The 27415-nt window shown below is 38.5% G+C and overlaps 1 protein-coding gene and 1 non-coding gene across 2 annotated transcripts in view; both read left to right on the forward strand.

Moving 5' to 3' along the window:
* HECTD4 (HECT domain E3 ubiquitin protein ligase 4) overlaps window positions 1-27415 on the forward strand; it is a 166237-nt gene that overhangs the window by 39408 nt on the left and 99414 nt on the right. Inside the window, exons 2-7 of the mRNA XM_068989575.1 lie at window positions 11350-11867; window positions 15390-15479; window positions 16110-16240; window positions 19607-19715; window positions 20400-20538; window positions 23378-23548. Coding sequence (XP_068845676.1) covers window positions 11350-11867; window positions 15390-15479; window positions 16110-16240; window positions 19607-19715; window positions 20400-20538; window positions 23378-23548 — 1158 coding nt within the window. The remainder of the gene's footprint in view (window positions 1-11349; window positions 11868-15389; window positions 15480-16109; window positions 16241-19606; window positions 19716-20399; window positions 20539-23377; window positions 23549-27415) is intronic.
* TRNAY-AUA (transfer RNA tyrosine (anticodon AUA)) lies at window positions 22130-22201 on the forward strand. Its single transcript has one exon. It is a non-coding gene; the product is annotated as a tRNA-Tyr (tRNA).

A 27415-nucleotide genomic window follows, 5' to 3' on the forward strand; every position in this document is an offset into this window, starting at 1 on the left:
TCTTCCTAACCCAGGGATCAAACCTGGGTCTCCTGCACTGCAGGCAGAGTCTTTACTGACTGAGCTACAAGGGAAGCTGTTTGAATCAGGATATAAATAGGACACAGCATGACATTGGTTGATTTTTTTTAAATATTTATTTTATTTTGACTTTGCTGGGTCTTAGTTGTAGCATGTGGACTCATAGTTGCAGCATGCGTGTGGGATCTAGTTCCTCAACCAGGAATCACACCTGGGCCCCTGCACTGGGAACATAGAGTCTTACCCACTAGACCACAAGGGAAGTCCCAGGTTGATGTTTCTGAACTACATGGTACTTCTCTTTTTTTTTTTCCTTCCTCTGCCTTGCCGAAAGTTGGTTCTTTGTCCTGTTGAGTTTCCTTTGGTATTGTTGAGTCGCTAAGTTGTGCCTGACTGTTTTCAACCCCATGGGCTGCAGCACGCCAGGCTTCCTTGTCCTTTGCTGTCTCCTGGAGTTTGCTCAGATTCTTGTCCATTAAGTTCGTGATGCTATCTAACCATCTCATCCTCTGCCACCCGTTTCTCCTTTTGCTTTCAATTTTTCCCAGCATCAGAGTCTTTTCCAATGAGTTGGCTCTTCACATCAGGTGGCCAAAGTATTGGAGCTTCAGCTTCAGCACCAGTCCTTCTAATGAATATTCAAGGTTGATTTCCTTTAGGATTGACTGGTTTGATCTCCTTGCTGTGTCCAAGAGTCTTCTCTAGCACCACAATTTGAAAGCATCAATTCTTCGGTGCTTAGCATTTCTTATGGTCCAACTCACATCCGTACATGACTGCTGGAAAAACCATAGCTTTGACTATGTGGACCTTTGTTGGCAAAGTGATGTCTCCGCTTTTTAGTATGCTAAGTTTGTCATAGCTTTCCTTCCAAGGAGCCAGTGTCTTTTAATTTCGCGGCTGCAGTCACCGTCCACAGTGGTTTTGGAGCCCAAGAAAATAAAGTCTGCCACTGCTTCCACTTTTCCCCCATCTGTTTGCTGTGATATGATGGGGCCGGATGCCATGGTCTTAGTTTTTTAATGTTGAGTTTTAAGCCGGCCTTTTCACTCTCCTCTTTCATCCTCATCAAGAGGCTCTTTAGATCCTCTTCACTTTCTGCCATTAGAGTGGTATCATCTGCATATCTGGGGTTGTTGATATTTCTGCTGGCAGTCTTGATTCCAGCTTGTGATTCCTCCAGCCTGGCATTTCTCATTATGTACTCTGCATAGAAGTTAAATGAGTAGAGTGACAATATACAGCCTTGTTGTACTCTTTTCCCAGTCGGAAACCAGTCAGTTGTTCCATGTCTGGTTCTAACTGTTGCTTCTTGTCTTGCATAAAGGTTTCTCAGGAGACAGGTAAGGTGGTCTGGTATTCGCATCTCTTGAAAAATTTTCCACAGTTCATTGTGATCCACACAGTCAAAGGCTTTAGCATAGTCAGTGAAGTAGATGTTTTTCTGGAATTCCCTTGCTTTCTCTATGATCTGAAGAATGTTGGCAATTTGATCTCTGGTTCTTCTGCCTTTTCTAAACCCAGCTTGCATATTGGAAGCTCTCGATTCACATACTGCTGAAGCCTAACTTGAAGGATTTTTGAGCATAACCTTATCACATGTGAAATGAGCACAATAGTATGGTAGTTTAAACATTCTTTGGCATTGCCCTTCTGTAGGATTGGAATGAAAACTGACCTTTTCCAGTCCTGTGGCCACTGCTGAGTTTATGCTTATTGTACCTGCCTGGTATAGTTTAACATGTCTTTTTCTGTCCTCTAAATTTCCTGTAACTTTATCTCTGGATCTCACTTCTAGATCAGGGTTCCATCAGATTTTAGGTTTTTCAGAGCACTCTCTGTACATGATTTCCTTTGATCTTAACAGTGTAAACCCCTCATTTCTATAAATATAGAAACACAGACTGAGAGAATTTAAGTAAAATGCCTAAGTGGAGAATTACTTGCAGAGGCTCAGCTAGAACTTAGTTTCCTTAACTCAGTGGTTTGTAATCTTGGCTGTGTATCTCATTCACCTCTGGAGTTAAGCAAAACAAATGCCTAGATATTTTGAGTTAATCGGGCTGGGGTGGGGCCCATTAAATATTATGTGAAAGCTGTCAAGGCAGTTCTCAATGTTTAGCCAGGGTTGAAAGCAACTACCCTAATGCATATCTCATGTTCCCTCCTCTGTCACATATATTTTCTTCATCTAATTAGAAGATTCTTACATGGAAGAGGAATAGTTATTTTCCATTGCTCCAGAAGGCAGAAATATAATTAGTCCAAGTGAGGGAAGTTTACTTGGATGTAACAGTGGGAACCAGCTATACATCCTAAGAGCATTATTCTTGGAATTTATGTATCTTCTCATTCATTAATTTATCAAACATTTATGTGCCAGACACTGATACAAGTATGAGTAAGACATGGTTCCTTCTTTCAGAGTTCACAGTTAAAATAGGGGTACAGATTTAAATAACGTTATAGTAGAGTGTGTTACACATCTTGGGGGCTGCATAATTTCCTTTTATAAGTTGTTATATTTTTGTATTTTTAAATTGTCATCAGTGGCTTTCTTACTAAGATATTTATGCTAAGCATTTAGTGAATATGTCACAATGATAGTCTTTTCATTAAATATGTAATTCAAGCAATAACAAGTAAAGTTAGTCTTTGCATAGTTATCATTTTTCTTTAAATAGAAAAAAAATAAAATTTATAATAGCATTGAAACCATTTTGAGAGTTCATTTCTACATCTTTCTCCGAATTTTACTCTGTTGATTACTAAGCATAGAAGGATGATTTGTATTGGTTTTGTCAATACTTTGGTGAAAAAAAATGATTTTGTAACATGGAGAAATTTTTAGATTTGGACTCTATGCCTCAGATCAACTTTGAAGAGTCACTCTACATACCACTCACTACATTTCCTTCATGGACATCATTTATTAAAAACAAATCATTGAGGCTGGGATGGGGGTGGGAAGGGATATATGTATAGTTATAGCTAATTCACATTGTTGTACAGCAGAAATCAACACGACATTGTAAAGCAATTATCCTCCAATTAAAACAAGTTTAAAAATTTAAAAACAAAGTAATATGAAGTGATAAAGGGAGAACCTTCAGAAAACGAAGATCATGACACCTGGTCCCATCACTTTATGGGAAATAGATGGGGAAACAGTGGAAACAGTGTCAGGCTTTATTTTGGGGGGCTCCAAAATCACTGCAGATGGTGATTGCAGCCATGAAATTAAGACGCTTACTCCTTGGAAGGAAAGTTATGACCAACCTAGATAGCATATTGAAAAGCAGAGACATTACTTTGCCAACAAAGGTCTGTCTAGTCAAGACTATGGTTTTACCAGTGGTCATGTATGGATGTGAGAGTTGGACTGTGAAGAAAGCTGAGTGCCAAAGAATTGATGCTTTTGAACTGTGGTGTTAGAGAAGACTCTTGAGAGTCCCTTGGACTGCAAGGAGATCCAACCAGTCTATTCTAAAGGAGATCAGCCCTGGGTGTTCTTTGGAAGGAATGATGCTAAAGCTGAAGCTCCCATACTTTGGCCACCTCATGCAAAGAGTTGACTCATTGGAAAAGACTCTGATGCTGGGAGGGATTGGGGGCAGGAGGAAAAGGGGATGACAGAGGATGAGATGGCTGAATGGCATCACCGATTCGATGGACGTGAGTCTGAGTGAACTCTGGGAGTTGGTGATGGACAGGGAGGCCTGGTGTGTTGCGATTCATGGGGTCACAAAGAGTCGGACACAACTGAGTGACCGAAGTGAGCTGAAAGGGAGAAAAACAAATTCATTGAGAGACTTCCCTTGTTGCCCAATGGTTAAGACTCCATGCTCACAATGCAGGGTTCCATCCCTGGTCAGGAAGCTAGATCCCACATGCTGCAGCTGAGTTCCCATGCCTCAGCTAAAGATCTCACTTGCCTGCACACAGCTGCAGCCAAATAAATAAATAAAAATAAATATTAAAAAACAAATCTTTGATACATCTGTTGAAATAGCAGGCACAATTTCTCTTAGAGTTGGTATCTGACCCTTTGATAGAGGTATGTTCTAGATGATATGGGAATACCAAAAGGTTATCTGGAACTTCCCTAATGGCTCAGTAGGTAAAGAATCTGCCTGCAATGCAGGAGACTCAGGTTTGATCCCTGGGTCAGGAAGATCCCCTGGAGAAGGAAATGTCAACCCACTCCGGTATTCCTGCCTGGGAAATCCCATGGACAGAGGAGACTGGTGGGCTATAGTCCCTGGGATCATAAGAATTGGACATGACTTAGCAACAAAACGTATAAAGCAACTAGTAATAAAAGATTATTCTCAGAAGGGGAAGTGAGAGGAAGAAAAGTGTATTTCAAAGTTGATGGTGGAGTAGAGCTGAGTTCTGAATGATAGGTAGGATTTAAACTTAGTGGTATAGGACATTCAGGCCATATTAGCAGAGAGATGGCAAAATAGAACCCTGGTCATAGAACATGACAGAGATGAAAACTAAGCAAGGATTAGGATAAGATGGAACTTTTATGCAAAAAGAATTTGAACAGTGATTTCTTACATATGGGAGTCCTCAGAGTTCTAACAGTTGTGCTGTCAATAAAAACTGTTCTCAGTTTATCCAGCGATTTGGGAGAAATCACTGGATACTGGAGTTCCAGAACTGAGCCAAAGCTAATTAGCGTGGTAACAAGGCAGAGTCCATTCCTAGTTTTGGCACCAAGCTAAGGGCTAAAACTCATGAATTAAAGTGTGAAATTTAATTGTGGTTATCAGTTAAGATCATTTTAAAAAATAGATGCTGATGAGAGTTTGCATACATACAAGACTGAATAAGGTTGTGCAGCTTCAGGGTCTAATTTAATTGATAACGGATCCACTTTTGATTTAGGCTTTTGTATTAGAGATAGAGTTCCATCCTTTCATTCTTGATTCATTTACTTGGTTCACATGAAATCTTTCTGATCTTTGAGTTGCCAGATGCAATTCAATTTGACCATAACTGCCATCTTCATAATGTAAAAAAAATTGTAGGAAAATCTGTAAAAGGGTTTAAAAACTCACTCTAACATTTGAGAGAATTTTGGTATTCTGTTGACTCTACTGAAAAGTTTTGTCCTGGGGTTGCAAGTCGGGCCAGTTCAATCTGCTTTGGAATAATTCAGGTATAAATTCATTTAATGCTGACAAGTTCACATAATGAATTGAATCAGTTAATGAACCTTACTAGGGAGTATAATAATTTATTCATAATAGGGAGTGTAATAATTTATTTGGAGCTTCCGTGATCCTGAGTTTTAAATCTCATTTCTTTTTGGAGAATGAACAGTTTTACTGTTCACTGATAGTTCTCAGCATCTGTGGTGGTCTCCCCCATCCCACCACAGTCTTCCACCTAATGAGCCCTACAGTGAGAAAAACTGCTGCTGAAGTACAATAGATGGGACTAATGAATTGATTTAAAGAAAACACTCCCTGGGGTCCTTATGCTTGTGCTTTGTCAGATACATCCCCCAAATGTTGATATATCAGTTACCATTTGTTTGACTAGGAGTTATTAAAGACAGTGCTTGCTGCTGTAAAATACCAGCTCTAGTTATGACTACTTTTCTTCAATATAAACTATTTAACTTGTCATCACAGTTTTTTTTTAATAGAGGAAAAATCCCACCTGTTTATATTGCCTCAAATATTAATGACATTTCAAAATTGAATAAGTACATTTTACCTTATTATAGGGCATATACAATTTTTATACTGCTTTTTATTGTTGTATAGTTTTAATTATTTTTAATTTATTCCACAATACTCCATTATGATATAATTTAATTGAACACTTCTGAATTTTGAGATTGCTTCTACTTTCTCCACTGTGATAAGACTGCAGTGAAAATCTCTCTGTGTGTTTTTATTTCTGGAATGTTTCAGATAAATTCTTAGAAAATGGGGTGCTTTCTGTTTCTTTCAGAGGTAGGAGATTATATATGTTTTAGCTACATCTTGACCCTTTTAGAGGATTACATCTCTAGTATTCTGAACAGCAAAGTAGATGGAAATTGAGATTTACATTTAGGAGAGTATAGTAGTTCATTCCCTAATCTTGATTTTTCTAATGATTTATTAGTCTAGTTAATTTCCTAATGTGTATATATAATATTTTCTGTTACCCAAAAAGCCTCTATATGCTTATTATTCCTACCATATTTAGCATCATGACTGGTAGGTATATGTTCTGTGTTTTCCAAATGAAAAAAAAGTTGGTTAAAATGATACAGTCCTCTCTAACTCTTCTGTCGCTACTGGAGTCTTGTTCAAAGCTAGATATGGCTGGTAAAGAATATTTTGCTTCCTTTCTCTTAACTTTCCAGAATGATTGTTTTTTAGCTTCAAAACATATGTGTCATGTATGATGAAAAAATTACATTAAGACTTTAAGTTAATATTTTGAGTGTCATTCCCTTAATACTTTGGTGACGTCAGCATTGTCACCAAAGTACAGTTAGTAAACCTGTCTTCTGATTAAAGGTGTCAAGGATCTTCCTTTTTCCTCAAATAGCCTTTTTCCTTTTTTAAAAAAAATTTAATTTTCTAATGATATTTTGGTCTTGATCAAGATCTTTACTAACAGTAGTGGTTTTATATGAGCATCAGAGACAAATTATTTAATATTCATAAGTACCAGAAAAGATCCTCCATAGCTGACTCACTAAAACCCAAAGGTATGATCTCTTTCTCTTTATAAAATGATTTTAGGCCATGACTTTTGAACTTTAGAATCCTTAAAAACAGCAGCATATCAGACAGTTCTTAGTTTTCATAAGAGGCCATTGAAATGGATAATGCTGAGTAACCTAATGGATTTCTGAAAGCATAGGGTGCTTTAGATACTGCTAAATCAATAAACATAACAGTCACTTAAGTGTGTATATTATGTATTATTTGGTTAATTATAATTCAAATCCTTTCAGAGTATTTGTCTTTCAAGTGGAATGCTAAAAATATAACTAAAGTGCTTGTAAAAAATAGAACCATCAGAAAAACGCAGTAGTATGTATTTTTTCAGATAATCTTAATATTTGAAGTTAACCTCAGATTCTGCCATATACATCATTTTATGAACCATGAAGGAACAAATTTCAGAAGCACTTAGTAGTAAAAGTAAATAGTTGAGTTTAATGTTACTTTCGGAGACGGCAACAGCAGCCCACTCCAGTACTCTTGCCTGGAAAAATCCCATGGACGGAGGAGCCTGGTGGGCTATAGTCCATGGAGTCGCTAAGAGTCGGACACGACTGAGCGACTTCACTTTCACTTTTATGCATTGGAGGAGGAAATGGCAACCCACTCCAGTGTTCTTGCGTGGAGAATCCCAGGGACGGGGGAGCCTGGTGGGTTGCCATTTGTGAGGTCTCACAGAGTCGGACACAACTGAAGTGTCTTAGCAGCAGCAGCAGCAGCAATGTTACTTTAGAAAAGGCAGAGGAACCAGAGATCAAATTGGCAGCATCCACTGGATCATAGATAAAGCAAGAGAATTCTAGAAAAACATCTATTTCAATTTCATTGAATATGCTAAAAAGCCTTTGACTGTGTGGATCACAACGAACTATGGAAAATTCTTAAAGAGATGGGAATACCAGACCACCTTATTGAAAGTTGCTTGGTTGTGTCCAACTCTTTGCAACCCCATGGACTTCTCCAGGCCAGAATACTGGAGTGGGTAGCCTTTCCCTTCTCTAGGGGATCTTCCCAACCCATGGATCAAACCCAGATCTCCCGCATTGCAGGTGATTCTTTACCAGCTGAGCCACAAGGGAAGCCTGAGAATACTGGAGTGGGTAGCCTATCCCTTCTCCAGCAGGAATTGAACTGGGGTCTCCTGCATTGCAGGCGGATTCTTTACCGACTGAGCTATCAAGGAAGCCCCTAATTGCCTCCTGAGAAATCTGTATGCAGGCCAAGAAGCATCAGTTAAAACCATACATGGAACAATGGACTGGTTCCAAACTGGGAAGGGAGTACATCAAGGCTGTATACTGTCACCTTGCTTATTTAACTTACATTCAGAGTACATCATGTGAAATGCCAGGCTAGATGAAGCACAAACTGGAATCAAGATTGCATGGGGAAATATCAGCATCAGATATGCAGATGACACCACCCTTATGGCAGAAAGCAAAGAGGAACTAAAGAGCCTCTTGAAAGTGAAGGAGGTGAGTGAAAAAGCTGGCTTAAAACTCAACATTCAAAAAACTAAGATCATGGCATCTGGTCCCATCACTTCATGGCAAACAGATCGGGAAACAATGGAAACAGTGACAGACTTTATTTTCTTGGACTCCAAAATCACTGCAGATGGTGACTCCAACCATGAAATTTAAAAGATGCTTCCTCCTTGGAAGGAAAGCTATGACCAACCTAGACAGCATATTAAAAAGCAGAGACATTACTTTGCTGACAAAGGCCTGTCTAGTCAAAGCTATAGTTTTTCCAGTAGTCATGTATGGATGTGAGAGTTGGACTGTAAAGAAAGCTAAATGCCAAAGAATTGATGCTTTTGAACTGTGTTTAGAGAAGACTCTGGAAAGTCCCTTGGACAGCAAGGAGATCAAATCAGTCAATCCTAAAGGAAAGCAGTCCTGAATATTCATTGGAAGGACTGATGCTGAAGCTGAAGCTCCAATACTTTGGCCACCTGATGTGAAGAACTGACTCATTAGAAAAGATCCTGATGCTGGGAAAGATTGAAGGCAGGAGATGAAGGGGACGACAGAGGATGAGATGGTTGGATGGCATCACCGACTCGATGGACATGAGTTTGAGCAAGCTCTGGGAGTTGGTGATAGACAGGGAAGCCTGAGGGACTGCAGTCCTTGGGTCGTAAAGAATCAGACACAACTGAGCGACTGAACTGAATGATACTGAATTGTTGTTTGATTCTTTTGTCCAATAATAGCCTATATTGAATTTTTCAGGAGTTGCTTCATATAACATAAGTAGCTGCTCAGTGTAGCATAAGTAAAAATGTATCTGGAGTGCATATGCATTGTGTATCAAAGGGTTGTACTGGGTAGAAATCACAAAATCAATATTGAAAGCTTTTTAAAAATGTAACAAAATTTGTTTAGATCTTCATAACTTGAGATGACCAAATTTAAAATTCTGTGGTTTTTCACATTAAAAGTATCTTTGTTGACCATGACGGTGGAAGCTGGTTACTGACTTTTTGAGGGGAGATCTTAAAAAAAAAAATAGGCAATCTAGCTTCCTTAGGTACTATTACTTCAGGGTAGATAGTTGCCTCTGAAATGTGATCCTTTCTGTAGGAATTTGTAGTTATTTTATCTGCTACCATTTGTGAAAAATAATCAAAAGTGTAATTTGTGTTTGAATCTAGACAAAAGGGTGGGATGATTGAATTTGTATGACTTGATGGTGAAGGACATTATAATCATTATCTGTTTGATACTCTTTAATAAAAACTAAATGGAAATGTCCCTAGTTCTTATTTTTAATAATATGGTTTGCAATATAGTTTTACTTAATGATACCTAGTTGAATACAACTATTGCCTGGTTAGAACTTTTTAAAATTTTATTTAAAAATTATCAAGTAGACATTTTTTGGGGGGAAAGTACAGTTCTATGACTCTTAACACATATGTTGATTCATGTAACCATTTAACACATGTATTGATTCATGCAACCACTTAGCACATGTAAGATTCATGTAACCACCAGTGCTGTCCAAGATATAGAACAGTTTGTCTTCATGAACCTTCTTATACTGTCCCTAAATAGTCACACCCTGCGTGTATCCCAACCTCTGGCAACCATTGATCTGTTTTTTAAATCACTATACATTTTTTCCCCAGAAAGTAATAAATAGAATCATGCAGACGGAACCTTTTGAAACTGATTTCTCTCACTCACAAAATGCCATTGAGATTCACTGAGGTTGTGGGGATCAGTAGTTCATTTTTTTTTTATTGCCAAGTTGTTGGTTGAAATGTTATGGCATTTGGATATTATTTCTGATCTGACACACTGGCACTGAAGTTTGAATTGGTTGCTTTTAACTGGGTTGACTAATTTTTTTAATCAGTTAAATGAGATACACATGTAGTTAATTTTCTGAATTAGAATGTCTTTTTAAACTGAACATTTTTTTAGTTTAGTGGCTTGCATGTATAGCTAAGCTAGTCAGTTACAGGATTTAAGGGCAAAATTTGAGGTTAAAAAAAAGGATTTTGCAGTTTATGAGTGAAATAGAATGACCTATGACCCTTTAAAATGCCAGTGCCAATGACTTGACAGAATTTTCTTTGGTTTTGTTCCAAGCCTGTTCCCACTCTGTCCTCCTGGTCTACTGAGAACCAGACACTCTAGTGGCTGATAATCTATTTTAATATGCTTGCTTCAGGAGTGCCTGCCTTTATTTGTTGGTTATACCAGTCTATTCACCTTAACTTAGTCAAACTTCCGTGTATAAACTCTTTGCATCATAAGTTTAGTTTGATTCTTTATCTTAGTATCTATTTCTTAGTTGATTGAGGTTTTATTATTTCCCCAGCTGCTGAAAATCTCAAGGAGGTCTCCTGATAATTGTGTGTTTTGGGAAAGAAAATAGTGGTGGTTCTGCTATCAGTGAGAACTGTGTAAATCTATTTACGATGCCACCAATTGAAATAATGGATTAACAGTAGTAAGAGTGGAATGCTTCTCAAACAGAGAGAATAATATGCAATCATTTATTAGTAGGTATTTTAGATTTTGAAGATGAAACTTGTTCTGTTTTCATTGACAATCTAATTGGTAGTAGAAGTTAGAGACAGATTTATAAATTGATTGAGTAAATATTTATGCCTCAGCTTTCTAAGTTATTCAAATTAACTTTGGCTTCCACATTTAACTATTTTCATGATTCAGGTTCTAACTTTTAATAGTAACATTAGCAGAAATGCCAAGAAAAGAAAATCTCTGTCAGCAGCCTGGCTTTATAGCACACATTTTCATATTTGGTCACAGAAGATTTTTTGATGTGGACCATTTTTTTAACTTTCAACTTTAAAATTTTAATTTTAAACTTTAATTTTGTACTGGGGTATTGCCAGTTAACAATGTTGTGATAGTTTCAGGTGTACAGCAAAGGAACTCAGCTATATATATACAAGTATCCATTCTCCCACAAACTCCCCTTCCATCCAGGCTGCCATGATGTGGGCCATTTTTAGATACCAGTGGATAGATTTACTCTTATCATAGATGAGAGTGGTGGTGGAAGCAATACATACCAACTTCTTCTCTACTGGTTCTTTCCTTAGATTTTAACATTTGAGACCAAGAACCCAACGGAATTAGCAGAACGTCTACGCTCTGTTTGTGGGAATCAGAGCAACGCGTATGCCCGCCTGCTGGAATACCGCCTGAATGCCTTGCGAGGACTGTGGAATGCCCAGCGCCAGCTGGCCTTGGAAGAACAGCATGAAAGGGAGAGTTCAGGTGATGAAGAAACTTTGGCCTTGCTCAAACGCCAGGGCTTGTTGCAGCAACCCGAGCAAGCTCCCTTCACATCGAGGATGGGGCTCCTGCTGGTCTTCCCCCTTATTCAGTCCCAGAGTAGAACAGACCCCTCTCTCTGTAACATCACTGCTGAGGTGCTATTGAACTGCCTTCGCGACTGCCAGCCTTTGAGCCTGACCAAGGAGCCTGCTGACTGTCTCAATGGAATTGAAACTTTGCTGTGCTCCTGGCTAGAGGAGACTTCTGACACAGGCCGACATATCCCACATAAGCAAAAAGAAAATGCTGCTGCTGCCCTCGTGGCTTTGGCATGTGCCAGGTAAGGAAAATCAAAGGTACTCCCCGGTGACCTTGTCATAGCTGCTGCCTGGGTTGGGTGAGTGAATGAGAGAGCAAGCGTATTTGATGGATGTCTTAACATTCTGAAGTTCTTTGTTTTCAGTATTGAATTTCACAGCCTTGACAGTGCCTAAGATGTTTTCATCAAAACTTGGCACCAGGAGTTGGAGCTGGAACCAAAGTTCAAGGTTTTGCTTTGTGTTATATCATGATAACAGCTTAATCAGTTTAAAATGGAGAATTAACACTTGCCATTATCTACTTACCCTTAGATGATTTGTGTTTTACATCAAGTGGTTAGTGGAAGATGTTATATCTGTATTTCTCCCAGAAGGACAGTGAAAAAAATGTGTAGAGCTTTTAAATTTTTTTGTGACACATGTCTGTAAGGAGTGTGTCAGCGAGTGAAGGGGTTATTACTCACCTGGACTCGGTCACACAGATATGGTCACAAATTATATTTCTGGACCTTGATGCTTGGCTCCATCAATCTGATTGAAAGATCTCTCTGTGTATGTGTGTATGTGTGTGTGTGTGTGTGTGTGTGTGTGTGTGTGTGTGTGCATAGGATTTAATAGTGTACTGTACTTCGCATGTAAGTTGATGTTTTTGATAACCGTCAATAAGAAATATTCTTGGGAAAAAAAAAAAAAGAAATATTCTTGGATTTACTTTTCCAGGAGAGGATTTCTTACATTCTCCTGCTCAGTAAACTGTATGATCCCTCTAACATATTTGTGAAGAAAAGGTTCACTGCCTTTGCTTTCTTCTAACCTAATTGTCTAGGGACCATTAGGACCATGGTCTGACAGGTTAATGCTACTAATCTGTCCCTCTCCTTTCAAAATTTTTTCTTTGATTGAGTTCTTCCTTTTGTTAGCAAAGCAAATGTGGATAACTTCTTGGAGGATTACGAAGTCCTTAGACTCCTTCCTCCATTTTTATGGCTTCAAAGTTGACCTTCAAATGGTTCAACCTCAAGTGGTTTTTAAGGCAAAATGGCACCAACATTTATTGTCAGTTTCTTTCCCCTGAGCAATCTGTCATAGCTTACTTTTAGATGCTGGAAGACTGTAGTTGATTATGGAAATCCTGACATGAGCTTAATTCTGGAGACATTACTGGGTGGTACCAAAATAAGTTTCCCTGTAAAGGCTTTATATTGGATTGATTTATTAATTTTTGGATATGCAGAAGACAGTTTTGAGCCCTAAATAGATTTGTTATTAATGCAAAAGTCCTACTTTGGGAAGTTTTTCTGTCTATCTTTAGACAGATTTAGGATGTTTGGAATAATTACCAACTCTTTACTTTCAGATGTTTTAATAAACATGGGGTCATAAAACTCACTTTTTTATTGTGCCCTAGTTTAGTCTGAACCAAAAGATGGGTATTGAAATTGCTTCATGTACTTGAGATTCCAAAGTCCATCCTGAAGAAATGAGTGTTTTTATTTTCTTCTTCTTGGGTGGGTGTGTGTGTGTGTTGTTTTTGTCTTTGTGCCTACATTCTGTTGCTAGTATTATCACCTTGTCTGGACTTTATTTACCTCAGAAGTCATATGCTTTTCAGGGTTGGAGCATCTCTTTTTTTTTTTTTTGGATCATCTCTTTTAATGACATGTTTAGGAGCATATTATTTAACTTTCGAGACTGATGCTCTCAAAGATAGAACAGTGTTTCCAAAAAATAATTTTGAAGATATTCATTCAATTAGCTAACATTTATTGAACACTTCTGATGTGCCAGGAACCTTGCTAGGTCTTAGAGAAATAGTGACTCATGGTGGGTGACTCATGATCTCTAATTTTACAGTTGAGTAGATTGCATTTTGTCAATCATTATTGCTCATTTACCACAGGCAAGGGACTCTTCTCAGCAGTAGGAACATAGCAGTGAACAAAGTAGATGGTCCCTAAGATTGCAAAGTTTACGTGAGAGAAAGACAGACAACTGGCAATGAATGAATGTATAGGATAATTTCCAGAGAAAGAAGACAAATCAGGATATTTTACTAATAGAGAATAACTTAAGAGGAGGTGGAGGCCAGCATTAACTAGGGATGCCAGGGAAGACCTTACTGAAGAGATAACATTTGAGCTGAGGCCTAGACAGTTGACAAAGAGCCAGCCACACAAAAGACCCAGTAACAGGGAATTCCAGGCAAGAGGAGCATCAAGCAGCACAAATCTGATCCTCCTCCTGCCCTTGGGGTAGCTGGGGGACAGCAAAGTGAGCAGGGGGCTGCAATGCAGTGGTAGAAGGGGAGGTGGGAGAGGAGGGTCCAGACCATGCTGGGGCTTAGGAGCCATGGACGGAGTCTAAATTTTACTCTAATGTCTGAATCTGGCAGCCAGTAATATCTTACAGTTGGCTTACTGGTTTTAAATATTCCAGTGTGCCCTTGCCCATTAATTTTAACCTCATTGTAACACAGGGAGGTATCCTTGTTGGACAGATGATGAAGTAAAAACCTATAGGAGTTTGGTAACAAGACTGAGATGGTGCCGCTGGTGAGTGCCAGAGCCTGGTTTCAGAGCCTACGGGTCTTTTCTCCCAGCTTGTGCTTTTACACTCTCTCTGCTGCCTCCCTGCCAGTATGGTTCTTTGGTTTTGATTCTTTTGAACACCAGAGATAGGGAAGGGGATAATTAAGAGGAGGACTCTAGGCCTTCTTGATCCTCCGTTGGGTATATTCCATTTCTTGTGAGGTTTAGGCACATGATACCTAGCAATTAAAGCCTTGGCTAAGAGAAATAAGGCAGCATTCTGAAGTCAGCCCATCTGATACCCATGATCATTTAGTTCAGGAAATGTTCTTATGGTGATTTATACTTGGAATCTGGCCAGGTAAGTCTTGTGCATCTTAAAAGCACCTTCTTTGAGATCCTGCTGACCGTATTACAGACTTCCCAGGGCCTCAAGCCTTTGGAACCAAAAGGAAATCGGGTCTTTGTGAGCTCTGCAAGCATTACAATCACATACTTCACAGCAGGGGAAAGCAGAAGGAATACCCTTCAGCACAAAATATTATTTGAATGTTTTTCTTTTTGGTCATATTTAATGTGATGGGAAATTGGTGAGATGTAAAATGGATGAACTTAACAAAGATATTAAAAAATTTAAGCCTGGAAATACTGCTAGACTTTAAATATAACCTCTTCCAGTGAAATCTCTCCTCTAGACTAGAGATTGACTTGATGCAAGAGTATCCAGGCATAATCACCACCTGTGTTTTGTGCTTGAGCTTTCTGTTTTGAACTTTCATGTTAGGGGGAGATAATTTACCTTTGCAAATACAAGAAGAACCAGCACGGTAAGAGGCAAGTATATCTGATATTTTGTACAGCACAGCTACTGATTGGCAGCATGTATGCATGCTCAGTTGCTCAGCAGACACAGACTTATTTTGGAAGCTTCCCAAGTGATTAATAATATTGGCATCAACAACCTTATTATTTGACATTTCAATTTAAATGATTTTCTGTTCCCTCTTTTTTTAGGGGCTCATTGAAAACTTTTGTTCATACAGTCCATCTATTACAGAAACAGACTGATTTAGGGTCTCTGCCTGTAGCCGATGTGCTGTATAGGTAAGCTGTCACTTTGGATCCTTACCCTCCTTCTACACAAGTGAGCCTTGAGAATTAAAACTCTTCCAATAAGTAAATTGGTAAACTTTTTTTTTAATCAATTAATGACTCATGCTTTTAAGTAAGTGTGCTATTCTAATCATTGTAAGTAAGAATTTTGTTTTTTCCTTCTTAAAAAAGCATGTTGTTTTTCATTTTTTAATTTTAGTGGATTAAAAAAATGCAACAGCTTGTCTTAAATTTTTATTGTGGATTTCAAGATGATAATATGTTAAGACATAAAGTGAAAAAGTGAAAGTTGTTCATAATTTCGCTCCTCAAAGATAACCACTCCAAATGTTGTATGTATTTCCTAGTTCATACCCCCTCTCTCTCCATCCCTTCCTTTCTCTCATACATGTATACATGTAAAATATATACATTTTTATACACAGCTGAAAATTTATTATAAGCACTACTTCGTAATTTTTTTAATGTAAAAATATAAGTTTCATGAATGTCTTTTCAGATACATAGTATTGTGTAGAACTATTGTAGTTTTATGCTCTTTGAGATGGTAAATTGACTTTTATCTTCTTGCTGGAATGGATAGTGTCAGTGTCTTTATGATTCTCTACCTCCTTCTTTTAGGCTGTTGCTTTTGGAAGGGGGGCCCGGATCCCCCTCCTGTTTGCTTGGTGGCAAACATATAGTATCCTGGGGGTATGAAGACATGCTGCCCGCACCAGATAGCAACACTGGCTCCAGTTCTGAAAATAAAGGTAATGCAAGGGTTTGGGTCCTATGATTGAAATTAAGATATGAAAAGAGTGGTTTTAGATCATTGTGGCAAACTATTTAGATATAACTCTGTGTTCCTTTTAATTAAGAGCTCAAGCTTCCTATACAGTGCATTCATTGTCTGCTTTATCAGTAAAAGTATAAAAGCTGATACTGAGTGAGGTAAGAAAATGGATAGGTTTTACTATCGCAAGGGAAAAGGATCATCCGTACAGTCCTGCAAACGAGGCGTGAGTTACTTAAATTGACTCCTGAGTATTTAAATTTGGGCATGGGAACCTTAAGTTGAATTTTTATATCCACGAGTAGAGTATCAGGTCTTGCTGCCTGATTCTGTTTCTTTGAGTAATTTATTGTGTGTGTGTGTTGGTGAGCCCTCTTGTCCTAAAAACAACAACAACAAAAAAAAGATTGTTCAAAGGAGCATGAATTGTGAAGTATCTCCTTTAAACAAAGGAGATTAAAATGTTTTTACACAGTTTCACGAGTATTACGTATCTATTTACTCTGTGATCTCAGTGAAAATGGCAGAAGGTCTCTGAAATGTCCTGCAGTTAACTGACTTGCCAGATGAATTAGGCCTCTTTCTTCATTTGGTGGATGTACTGACTAGTGTGCCATGGCACGCACAACCCGTGAGGCCAATACACTCTTTTTATAGTCTGTGCCCTGCTGCTTCCACATCTGGAGTTGCAGCCTTGCAAGGAGTCTGCCTTGCTTCCAAACCTGTTTGTTATTGTAGTTGGTACTTGTGATTATATCATTAAATGTTGCATAACTGATAAAAGTAAGAATTTTTTTAAAACCCTAGGAAATCATTTCCATTTAGAAATAGAATACTTTAGAACGATCTCTAAGAAATTGATGTTCTCTAAGAATTTAGGACGGGATTCAGAGTCTGTTCTCCCTGCCCTTTCATTTCATTCTCTTGATGGGGGCAACTTTCTCAGATAACCGTACGGGAATGGGGTGCAGTCTCAGCGATGGGCCACCCCCCATCTCTCATCTGGTGCCTGTGCCTTTTCATGGTCCACTGTTTATTCCGGATAGTCATGCTAAAGTGATGAGAGGAGCAGGCAAGACTTTGGGATGTGAATTACCACCTTCACTGACTCAATTAGAGTCAACAGGAAAAGTGAAAACCTGCAGTGCCCAAGAAGTTCTTAAATATTATGGGCAGAAATAAACAAATTCATACAAAACCAAAACCCTTTTCTTCACTTTCTCCTTTTGTCCTTTTGGGCTTCTCAGGTGGTGCTAATGGTAAAGAGCCCACTTGCCAATGCAAGAGACATAAGAGATATGAGTTTGATCCCTGGGTTGGGAAGATCCCCTGGAGGTGGGCATGGCAACTCTCCCCAGTATTCTTGCCTAGAGAATCTCACAGACGTGTAATTTCTCACGGAGGATGATGATATCAAGCTGATCTGTATGCCCTTCAGTCTCTTGTACCTTTGGTTTTGCTTCTGGCTAGAGGATGTTTTTCTTATAAAAATTTAAAATGTAATCTTATTTAACTTCTAATACTGGAAACATTCAACATACACAGAAGTTGAAAGAATTCTATAGTAAATAATATAGTAAACACTCAGCTTCAGCAAGTGTCAGCTCTGGCCCATCTTATTTATTGTTCTGTCCCCTTCACTCCCGCTCCCTGTCAGATCCATACTCATAAGGCCTTGACCTTAATCTCAATAGTGGTGAATAAGTGTCTGTTTATAAGTTGTAAGTTAAAATGTTCAAGGAATGAAATTAGTATTTTTAAAATGATGACCTACTTTAACTGTTTTTTGAAGAACCAGTAGGAACAAGTCTCAGTTGTCTTGGATTAGCAGACTGAATTTTTAAGATAATCACGTGTGGATGTGGATGTGCACGTGTGCTGAGTCGCTTCTGTCGTGTCTGACTCTTTGCGACCCCCTGGACTGTAGCCCACCAGGCTTCTCTGTCCGTGGGATTCTCCAGGCAGGAATACTGGAGTGGGTTGCAGTGTCCTTCCTCTAGAGGATCTTCCCAACCACATGCTCAGTGCCAATTTGAGTGCTGTGATGCTGAATTTTCTCTAATATATCAAGTAGTAAAGAAACTCCACTTAAACATAGTAAGTAGATTGATTTTGAAAATAAGCCCAACATTTTATTTATATGTTCTTTTTTTAAAGGTAAATTCTCTAGGATGTTTTAGTAAACCATTTACTATCATTCAGAGAGAAACTTTGTTTTAGCTTGGGGAAGATATACCAAAAGGGAAATATAATTGCTGTTTTTAAATAGAAGCAATATTATATTTTTGTACTGTGTCATTCCAGAAATTTGGGTTTCCCAGTGGCCCAGCAGTAAAGAATCCATCCACAAAGCAGGGGACGTGGGTTCAATCCCTTGATCAGGAAAATCCCCTGGAGGAAGGCGTGGCAACCCACTCCAGCATTCTTAGAGGATCCCACGGACTGAAGAGCCTGGTGGGCTACAGTCTGTAGGATCACAAAGAGTCAGACATGACTGAAGCAACTGAGCACAACACTCCAGAAATTTAACCTTAGGATCTCTTGATGGAAAATCCACAAGGAGCAGATTCTAGTTCAAATTATCATTAGTTTATCAATATAATATCATTTGCCATTTAAGGGGCACTGGCTTTGTACCAGAGAACAGTGTGGTGTGTGCTTATATTGTCTCCTTCAAACGTCACAGTCACTCTTACTGTGCATGCTATCTGCATATCTCAGTATGCACTATACTGTGCACACTAAGGTACATACTATCTTCAGCTTAGAGCTGCAGAAACTGAAATTCAGAGAGGTCCAAAGTCAACTAATAAGTGTCCCAAACTCTTGAACCTTCTACCTTTTTTTATTATGCACTCCTTAGGGAAAGTATTGTATTCTTAGTCATTTCAGATTAGAGTTAGGAATGAATTTTTCCTATTCAGAAAGAAAAAAGAAAAATCTTTGGCAGACTGAACCAGATTCTCCTGATAATAACTATCTGACCTCTTTCCCTGATCTTGGTCCCTAACCCTATATGCATTTTGAAGTTTGATGTAGGGGTTCGAGCTGTCTTCCCTGGAAGTCACACTGAAGCACTATTTTATTATTATTATTTTTAGCTGTACTCCACAGCTTGTGGGGATCTTAGTTCTGAGACCAGGGATCAAACCTGGGGCCCTGGCCATGAACACATTGAGTCTTAATCACTGGACCACCAGGGAGTTCTCAAGAAGCACTTATTTTAAAAGTGGGAAATTATCTTTCACTCAGCCTCCTAATGGTTTTTTCATTAGAAAAAGCACATTTATAATTTCATTAGAAAAAGCATGTATATAATTTACCTGTGAAAAAACGATTTCAGATGCTGACTTGGGACGCTGTCTCACGGCAGATGGTCTTTACCTGTATACTACTAACTCAGTTGGAAGAGGAGTAAGCAAATTGGGGTCTGGATTACATGGTACTCTCAGGTCAGTTGCATGGAACTTGCTGAATAATTTGGCTGGAACATTTTCCTCGTTATGTAAATCTGTGGTGAAGACCCCTGGGAGTGCGTGCTAACTCCCTGTAGACTGACTAGTGACTAAACAAATCTGAATGACTTCATACGATTCTGGTTTTCTCTTATTGTCACTTTCTTTTCCTGGTTCTATTAATGCGTTTCAGCTTTGTTTTTGACTCTATAAAAATTGAGTTTGGTAGCCCTAAGATCATTGTTTGTAGCTTCTAGCCAAAAATCCCTCCGTGATCAGAATTTCTATATTAGTGACTTCTCCATGTCGAAAAGTGGGTATATTTCTAGTTAAGTCTGTTTGTCCTTGGATTTGACATTGGATCAGCAGTGATTTTTTTTTTTTCAGTTGAGATATAAGATCTATGAATTGCTGCCAAAAGAAACCGCAGTTTGAGATCCTTATGTATATTTAATTAGATTGTTTCCCCAACCTTTTCTACTCTCCAATTTGTTGTGGGAAATTAATATTTGCCGTAGTTTGTCAGTCTCAAAGTTAATATTGTTATTCTCCTTCAGATGTTTTGTATACTTAGTCATTGAAAAGAAATGAGGAGGAAAATATAGTTTTGTCTGTGGTAGCTCATTGTCGGGTGTCAGACCTGACCTGCTGACTTAGCCTGTGTGCCTTTTCCCCCCGCAGAGGTTTTGTGTACTGCCGGAACGAGGAGCTGGAACCAGGATGGCTTGCTTTTGGCAGTGGCAGTCTTCTCCACCGGCCTGTATCTTTTGACAATAAACCTCACTCCCTTTTCCAGGTCATTGACCAGAATACCCTTCAGGTAAACAGAACACCAAGGCTTTGTGTTTTATATTTTGGAGATGGTAAGCAAAGTTCATGACATGATCAGAAGCAATAACACAGTTGATACCTTGGGTTCGTTTGGGTTTTTCCGTAAGATGTTACAGCAGTTTCCTGCCGGAGTGACATCCTTTTAACTGTCATTGTTTTGGGCATTCTGTTCTTTCTCTAGTGTCTTAACTTTTCCTACATGATCTGAGTGAATGTGCTCTGTTAGAGTTTCTAAGGCCAAAGACAAACTTTTTTTTAATTCCTTTTTATTGAACTATAGTTGCTTTACAACAGTTGTGTTAGTTTTCTGTTGTACAGCAAAATGAATCAGCTATATGTGTACATGTACCTCCTCTCTTTTGGATTTCCTTCCCATTTAGGTTACTACACAGAGCGCTGAGTAGAGTTCCCTGTGCTATATAGTATGTCTTCATTAGTTATCTATTTTATATATAGTAACAATAGTGTGTATACATCAATTGCAGTCTCCCAAATCATCCCAGAACAAACTTTTGATTTAAAAAAATTCTAGAGAGTCAAAGATGGTATAAATACCAGCTTTTTTTTTTTTTTTCCCAACTAGATCTATTTTGAAAAGACAGTATTTCCCTTATTCAGTTTGTTCTAAACAGCCTTTCTGTGGGAACGGGAGCTTTGAAGTGAGTTTAGATAAAATCATCATGTGCCCAGGATCGAACTTATCCATGGTGCTCTCGTAGCACTCTGTGATGTCACTTGCCACATTATTTGAGATCACCTGCTCTCGTATGGAACTACTCGCCAAGACCACACGCATCTTTAGTTTTGGACACTGTCTTACTCATATTTGTGTCCCTAGAATGTAGCCACAGCACTTGATTGATGGTAATGATAATAAGCTTGTCTCTCTGTGCCAGGCCCTGGTTTGGGCAATTGACACGTCCTACCTGGGAGGTATAACTATGGCAGTTTCATCTTAAAGTTAAGGCACCTGAGGCTAGGCACATTGTAAGCGTCCAGTGTTTGTCCTTCAGTGGTAGAGTGCGCTTAGAGAGATTAAGTATCTTGGCACACAGTAATGGCAGCAAGAGGACTTGAACCCATCCACTCTAGAGTCTGAGTTCTTTATGCTACAGCTGTCTGCCTTTCAACCAAATTCGAACACAACAGTTATAGTTGCCATCTGTGGAGTGAGTGCCCTGAGAGTAGTCATAGCCAGGGCTTAAGTGAGATGTTACACCTTTTCTTGTCTGCCTTTCAGCTGTGTTTTTCCTGGAGTTGTCACCATTGCGTCTCCAGATCAGATTGGAGGTACTCAGAAATTGTGAAAGTGAATTGAAAAAGTGAATAAATAGAGGCCATATTAACTCCATTTCCTATCAGTAATTCATATAGATGAGAACACTGCCTGTATTTATTTGCAATGGAGTTATAAGCTAGGGAATTAAACAGATGTTAAATCTTAGAATGTGATTTACACTTGAAGTAATGTTAGTATCCTGTGTTGTTGTAAAAACTCTGTTGTCCAAGAAAGCAGTGTTCTCACTAACTAGATATCTGCATTGGAACAACTTTGGGGTGGCTTAGGCCATTCAGTGACTTCCCTGGTGGCTCAGATGGTAAAGCGTCTGCCTATAATGCGGGAGACCCAGGTTCAATCCCTGGATTGGGAAGATCCCATGGAGAAGGAAATGGCAACCCACTCCAGTATTCTTGCCTGGAAAATTCCATGGATGGAGGAGCCTGGTTGGCTACTGTCCATGGGGTCACAAAAAGTTGGACACGACTGAGTGACTTTACTTAGGCCATCAGTAGCTGTTAACTTTATAGACTTATTGGCATTACATATTTCAAAGTGTAGTTACAGCAACTCCATGACTTTTAAACTTTTGAGGTAGACAAAACAAGTCTGGAAAAAAGTTCATAACATGAGTTCAGGGGTCAAAAGTAACCTGAGGAAAACTAGTGATGCACCCAAAGAAATGGAGTAACTGAAGGTCATTCTTAATGTTCCCTGAAGGCACCTGACCATCTCTAATTATTTTTATTTGGGAATTTTCAGTTCTGCTCCTATTCTTGGATTAAAAAAAAAAAAGCAGGTTTCTTGATTCTTATTTTCTATTATTTTAAGTGCTTTCCTCTGGCAATAAAAATTAGTATAAGAACTTATTCATTATACTGAAACCAAAGGATGTTTGCTATTAGAAACACATGCCTTCATGTCTAATGTATAGAATGGCTGTTTGTCTCTTTCTTCCTGGTAAATTTCAATAACGTCTCGTGTTCTACGTTAGGAGCTTATGTGTGCCTTCTTTTTTTGAGGCGTTTCTCCTCTTTCTTCTTTGCTTTCCCTCTTGTTTTCTTCTTGCCTTCTCTTTTTGCTTCCTTCCATAATTATTAATTTTTGAGTTAGACTCTAAATTAGGTGTTGGGAGTATAAAGATGAATAACATATGGTTCCTGTCCTTTACATATAATGAAGTCTTAAATATATTTACTAAGGAAATTTCAGAAAGTACTATTTATCTAAGACTTTTTAAAAAATAAATATTTGATAAAACACACATGCAAAGCAGATTTAAAGTGTTTAGCAAATACTTTTTTTTCCTATTAAAATGTAATTTGAATTAATCTCAAGGATCTTTTAATATGTTGCATGGTTTGTTGTATGAAGTTTTATATATTTGTCATGTGATTTTCATATATTATTCTTAGAGATAAATATCAGTTTTATTTTGACCAGGAAGCCTACCGAATTCTCTTCTTGGATTTAATGGCATTAATGATGAATTGATAGGAACAGAATTTACATGTCACACGAATGAAATTTTCCTCCCTTTCTTGTCCAGGTGTGCCAGGTGGTGCCAATGCCAGCCAATCACCTCCCTGTTGGCAGCACTATGAGCACTGTGCACCTTTCTTCAGACGGCACTTACTTCTATTGGATCTGGTCTCCGGCCAGCCTGAATGAGAAAACACCTAAGGGACATTCTGTTTTCATGGACACTTTTGAACTTGTGGTGAGTTTCACTTTCTCATCCTGTGTCTTTGCAGAGACATTTTCACTTGCTTTCTTTTTATGTTGATGTACAAGGTACCTAAGAAACTGGAGTACTTGTGCAGTATATTCACTCTTGCCTCAAAATTGGTTTTTCTCTTGGATGTGTTTTGAAGGCTTCTTTATTTGGAGTTGTATGACACAAGTAAAGCAGGCTTTTTGAAGGTTAATCTAGCAACAGAATGGAGACAACAATAGTTAATATGTAGACAGTGGGGTTTTTAAGGAGAAATGCTCATGAGCTTGCTAGAAATTTGGAACTAGATTACAGTAGCAAGATTGTGTCTACACATGGATATGGCGTCTCCGAGAGAGATGATGATTGAAACTGTGAAAGGCAATCATTCATTCATTCATGAGATATTGGCAAGGTATCTCCTGAGAGCCAGGCACAGTGGTGTTCAGGTGGTGGGAATACAGTGATGGGCAAGGGGGTAGGATCCTTGCTCAAATGGAGCTTGTATCTTGACTAGTGGGTAGGTTGAGTGGCAGTGGGAGAGAGACAAAACTTCACCCATAATCGAGTGAACAAATAAATGGACAGCATAATTTGAGGTAGTGAAGGAAATGTAGTAGCTAACCAGATGAGGGGGTTGGGGGGAGGGGAGGGGAAAACATTCTAGGAAAAGGAGACCACAAGTGCAAAAGCTCTGTGGTGGGAGCAGGCATGTGTGTTGTAGGAAATGACAGTGAGCCAGAGTGGATGAGTGCAGAGAGCAGAGCTTGAGGCGAGCAGAGACGGGGAACTATGAGAGTCCAGATCTGCACTGTCCAGTGCAATAGCCAGTAGCCACATGAAGCTGTGGTTTAATTTAATCAGAAGTTTAAATTGATCAGAAATAAATACAGTTAAAACCTTAGTTGCTCAGTCACATTAGCCACGGTTCAAGTGCTCAGTAGCCACATGTGGCTGGCTAGTGGCTACCATATTGAATGTCAAAGATAACATTTCCATCATTAAAGAAAGTTCTCTTGGACAGCACTGAGACGTCAAGATAGTATTTGTAGAGACTTGTAAAAGAAAAAATTGCTCCAAGCCAGGTTCAACAAAACCTTTTTTCATGATGTAATTTAACAGCCTCCTTCTGGGAAGAATTTTAGCCTTCTTGGAAAGGGAGAAAAGACACTGAAGTAATTTCTAATAAACTTTAATGAGGTTATAACTTGTTCTGGAAAATCAGTCATCCATCCTGCCAGCTAACTATCAGTTTAGTAACCTTTCAGTATACATTGTTCTTTTTCTATTATCTAGTTTCACAGTATTCTCCAAAAATGATCTTTTCTTATAAAATGTCTTAGCCAGAGTGAGCCTTCAAATTGATCTGCTAGAGGTTGTACAACTAGGAATGTCTCTTTTAAAAAAGAAAAAAGAAAATTGTTTTCAAACAAACTTAACCAGCTGGTTAAAGGATTTAGATCTTTTTTCTGGACAGAGAAGCCTGACTGGCTATAGCCATGGGGTCTCAAGAGTCGGACTTGACTTAGCAAATAAACCACCACCGCCACCACCTAAAAATAATGGAAAAACATCAAAGAATTCCCCTTTCCTTGATGTGCTTTGGTTGAATTTTAAAGATCATGTCAAAGAAAAACATGCACATGCATTAAAATTTGAGGTAGTACATCTAGTACATCTGGGCTCATAATGAAAAGTGGGAGTCTCTTGCCCCATCCCTGGCATGTTCCTTATAGATAGTTACTTTAATGGTGTCAGCTTTTCCTTCTTCTAGTGGTTACTTTCATGTCTCTAAGTGAAAGGCTTACATTGCTGTTTCTTGATTTACTAACTCCATATATTATGTGTTTATGTTTTGGTTTTTTGCTATGACAGATGAGGATTTCGCTCAATTCACCTCCTTTTTTTCTTCCTTCCTTCTAGTGTATTTATTTGATTCATTTTAACTCCTCTTTGGAGGAGGATATCTTTGTAACTTATAGTTAAACCTTTATTACTTGTTCCTCAGCTCTAAGTAGTATCTCTTATCCCCTGACCTTAGGAGATGGAGATAGATAATAGTGTCTCTTCTTGTCCTTTAGTATGGGGAAAGCCAAAACTAAAAGTATGCATTCAGGGGAATTCCCAAGAGGAAGAGAGATGATTCACCAACATCCAGCCTTAGAGAGTCTTAAGGATTGGTGGCATCAGGTATGGCACAGAACTATTGTGAGACGGGGGTATAGACTGCAAGTTTGTTAAAGGAACTGTCTGTCGTCTCCTTTCCTGGTACACACTACATTTGTGCTCAGATGCCAGCCGTCCAGGCAAAAGTCTTGATGTTTGTCTGAAAAAACCAAATGACCCTGGAGAAAAGACCCCACTGTACTGATATTTGGGTTCATATAAGTTAAGGACTTGCTGCCCCAGTGAATCACCCACAGTGATGTCTTCTAGTAAGTAAGCGTCCCCAGCCATGTGTATAGCATTCCTTTCTAGTGGTGAACTGTTTTTAAAAAGAGCAGACACAAAAACACCCCAAACAAGCAAAGGCCAGGGCTTTGGAGAGCTGTGTGTGTGGAGGGAGAGGAATAGATTTTAGAAGTTTGGCAAGGTGGTGATAATTACTGAAGCCAGGAGCCGGGCACATGGGGAGCTCATTATACTACTCTTTCTTCTTTTGTGTACATTTTAAAATGACACTAATAAAGTTCTCTAAAAAAATTTAAAGCAGACCATTGAGAAACTCTAGACAAACTAGGAAAGTCTCTAGATTGGAAACTAAAAATAAGAAAAAGAAATCAGAAAAACAGCTAATAGAGTAAGATAAAGACCTCATTAGCGCTTACTACTCTGTGAGACAGATGAGAAGATACTACGTTCATAAAACAGAGCAGGATGTCATGAAAAAAGGACTCTCAGAATGAGAAGGAGTTTATGATTGTCAAATTTTAAAAATTAATAAGGGAATTAAAGATAAGAAATCTAGAAAGTAGGATAAGTAAAGAGCAGTAAATATGAAAAGATAAAAGACATAAAGAAATAATCCTTCTGAATACTTAGTAACAGCAGTTCCCAAAAGAGAACAGAAAATAAGATATTATCAAAGAAATAATAGAAGGACAATGTCAAACTAAAGGACACTGATGTCCAGATTAAAAGGTCTTTGGCACAGTGAATGAAAAATGTCCACACTGGCACCTCATCTTGAAATTTCAGATTATCAGGAGCAAAGAAGATTCTAAAGCTTCTGGATGTAAAATAAAATCATGTACAAATAATGAGGTATAAGAAGAACACCAGGCTGTTCAGTGTCATTACTGGATGTAAAAATGGGGCAATACTTCCAAAAATTCTGGGGGAAATCAATATCTAACCCAGAAATCAGACAGTCAACCAAAATATCAATCAGTCATTAAAAACAGCATAAAGATATTTTTAGACATATAGGATCAAAAGCTCATACCTGCCCTGGAGGAAATAGAACAACTACAAGCCTTTGCCTGTGGCATGAAATAAAAAGTTGGGGAGACGCTCAAGGGCCTGCTCTAGGTTAAAACAGTAACCTTTGAGTTACTTTTGGAGTCTGAATCCAATGGACCAATTGTAGAAAAGAAAATTTGGAGACAATTTGGAATTTGAATATAAAATAAGTATTAGAGGAAACTAAGGAGTATATTCTTATTTTTAAAGTTATGATAATGGCATTGTGATTATATAAGAAAATGTCCATATTTTTAGAGATGAGTAGTGTGGAGAAGGCAATGGCACCCCACTCCAGTACTCTTGCCTGGAAAATCCCATGGATGGAGGAGCCTGGTAGGCTGCAGTCCATGGGGTCACGAAGAGTCGGAGATGACTGAGTGACTTCACTTTTACTTTTCACTTTCATGC

This window comes from Capricornis sumatraensis, chromosome 17, assembly GCF_032405125.1.
Source record: "Capricornis sumatraensis isolate serow.1 chromosome 17, serow.2, whole genome shotgun sequence".
In the NCBI taxonomy this organism is placed as follows: domain Eukaryota; kingdom Metazoa; phylum Chordata; class Mammalia; order Artiodactyla; family Bovidae; genus Capricornis; species Capricornis sumatraensis.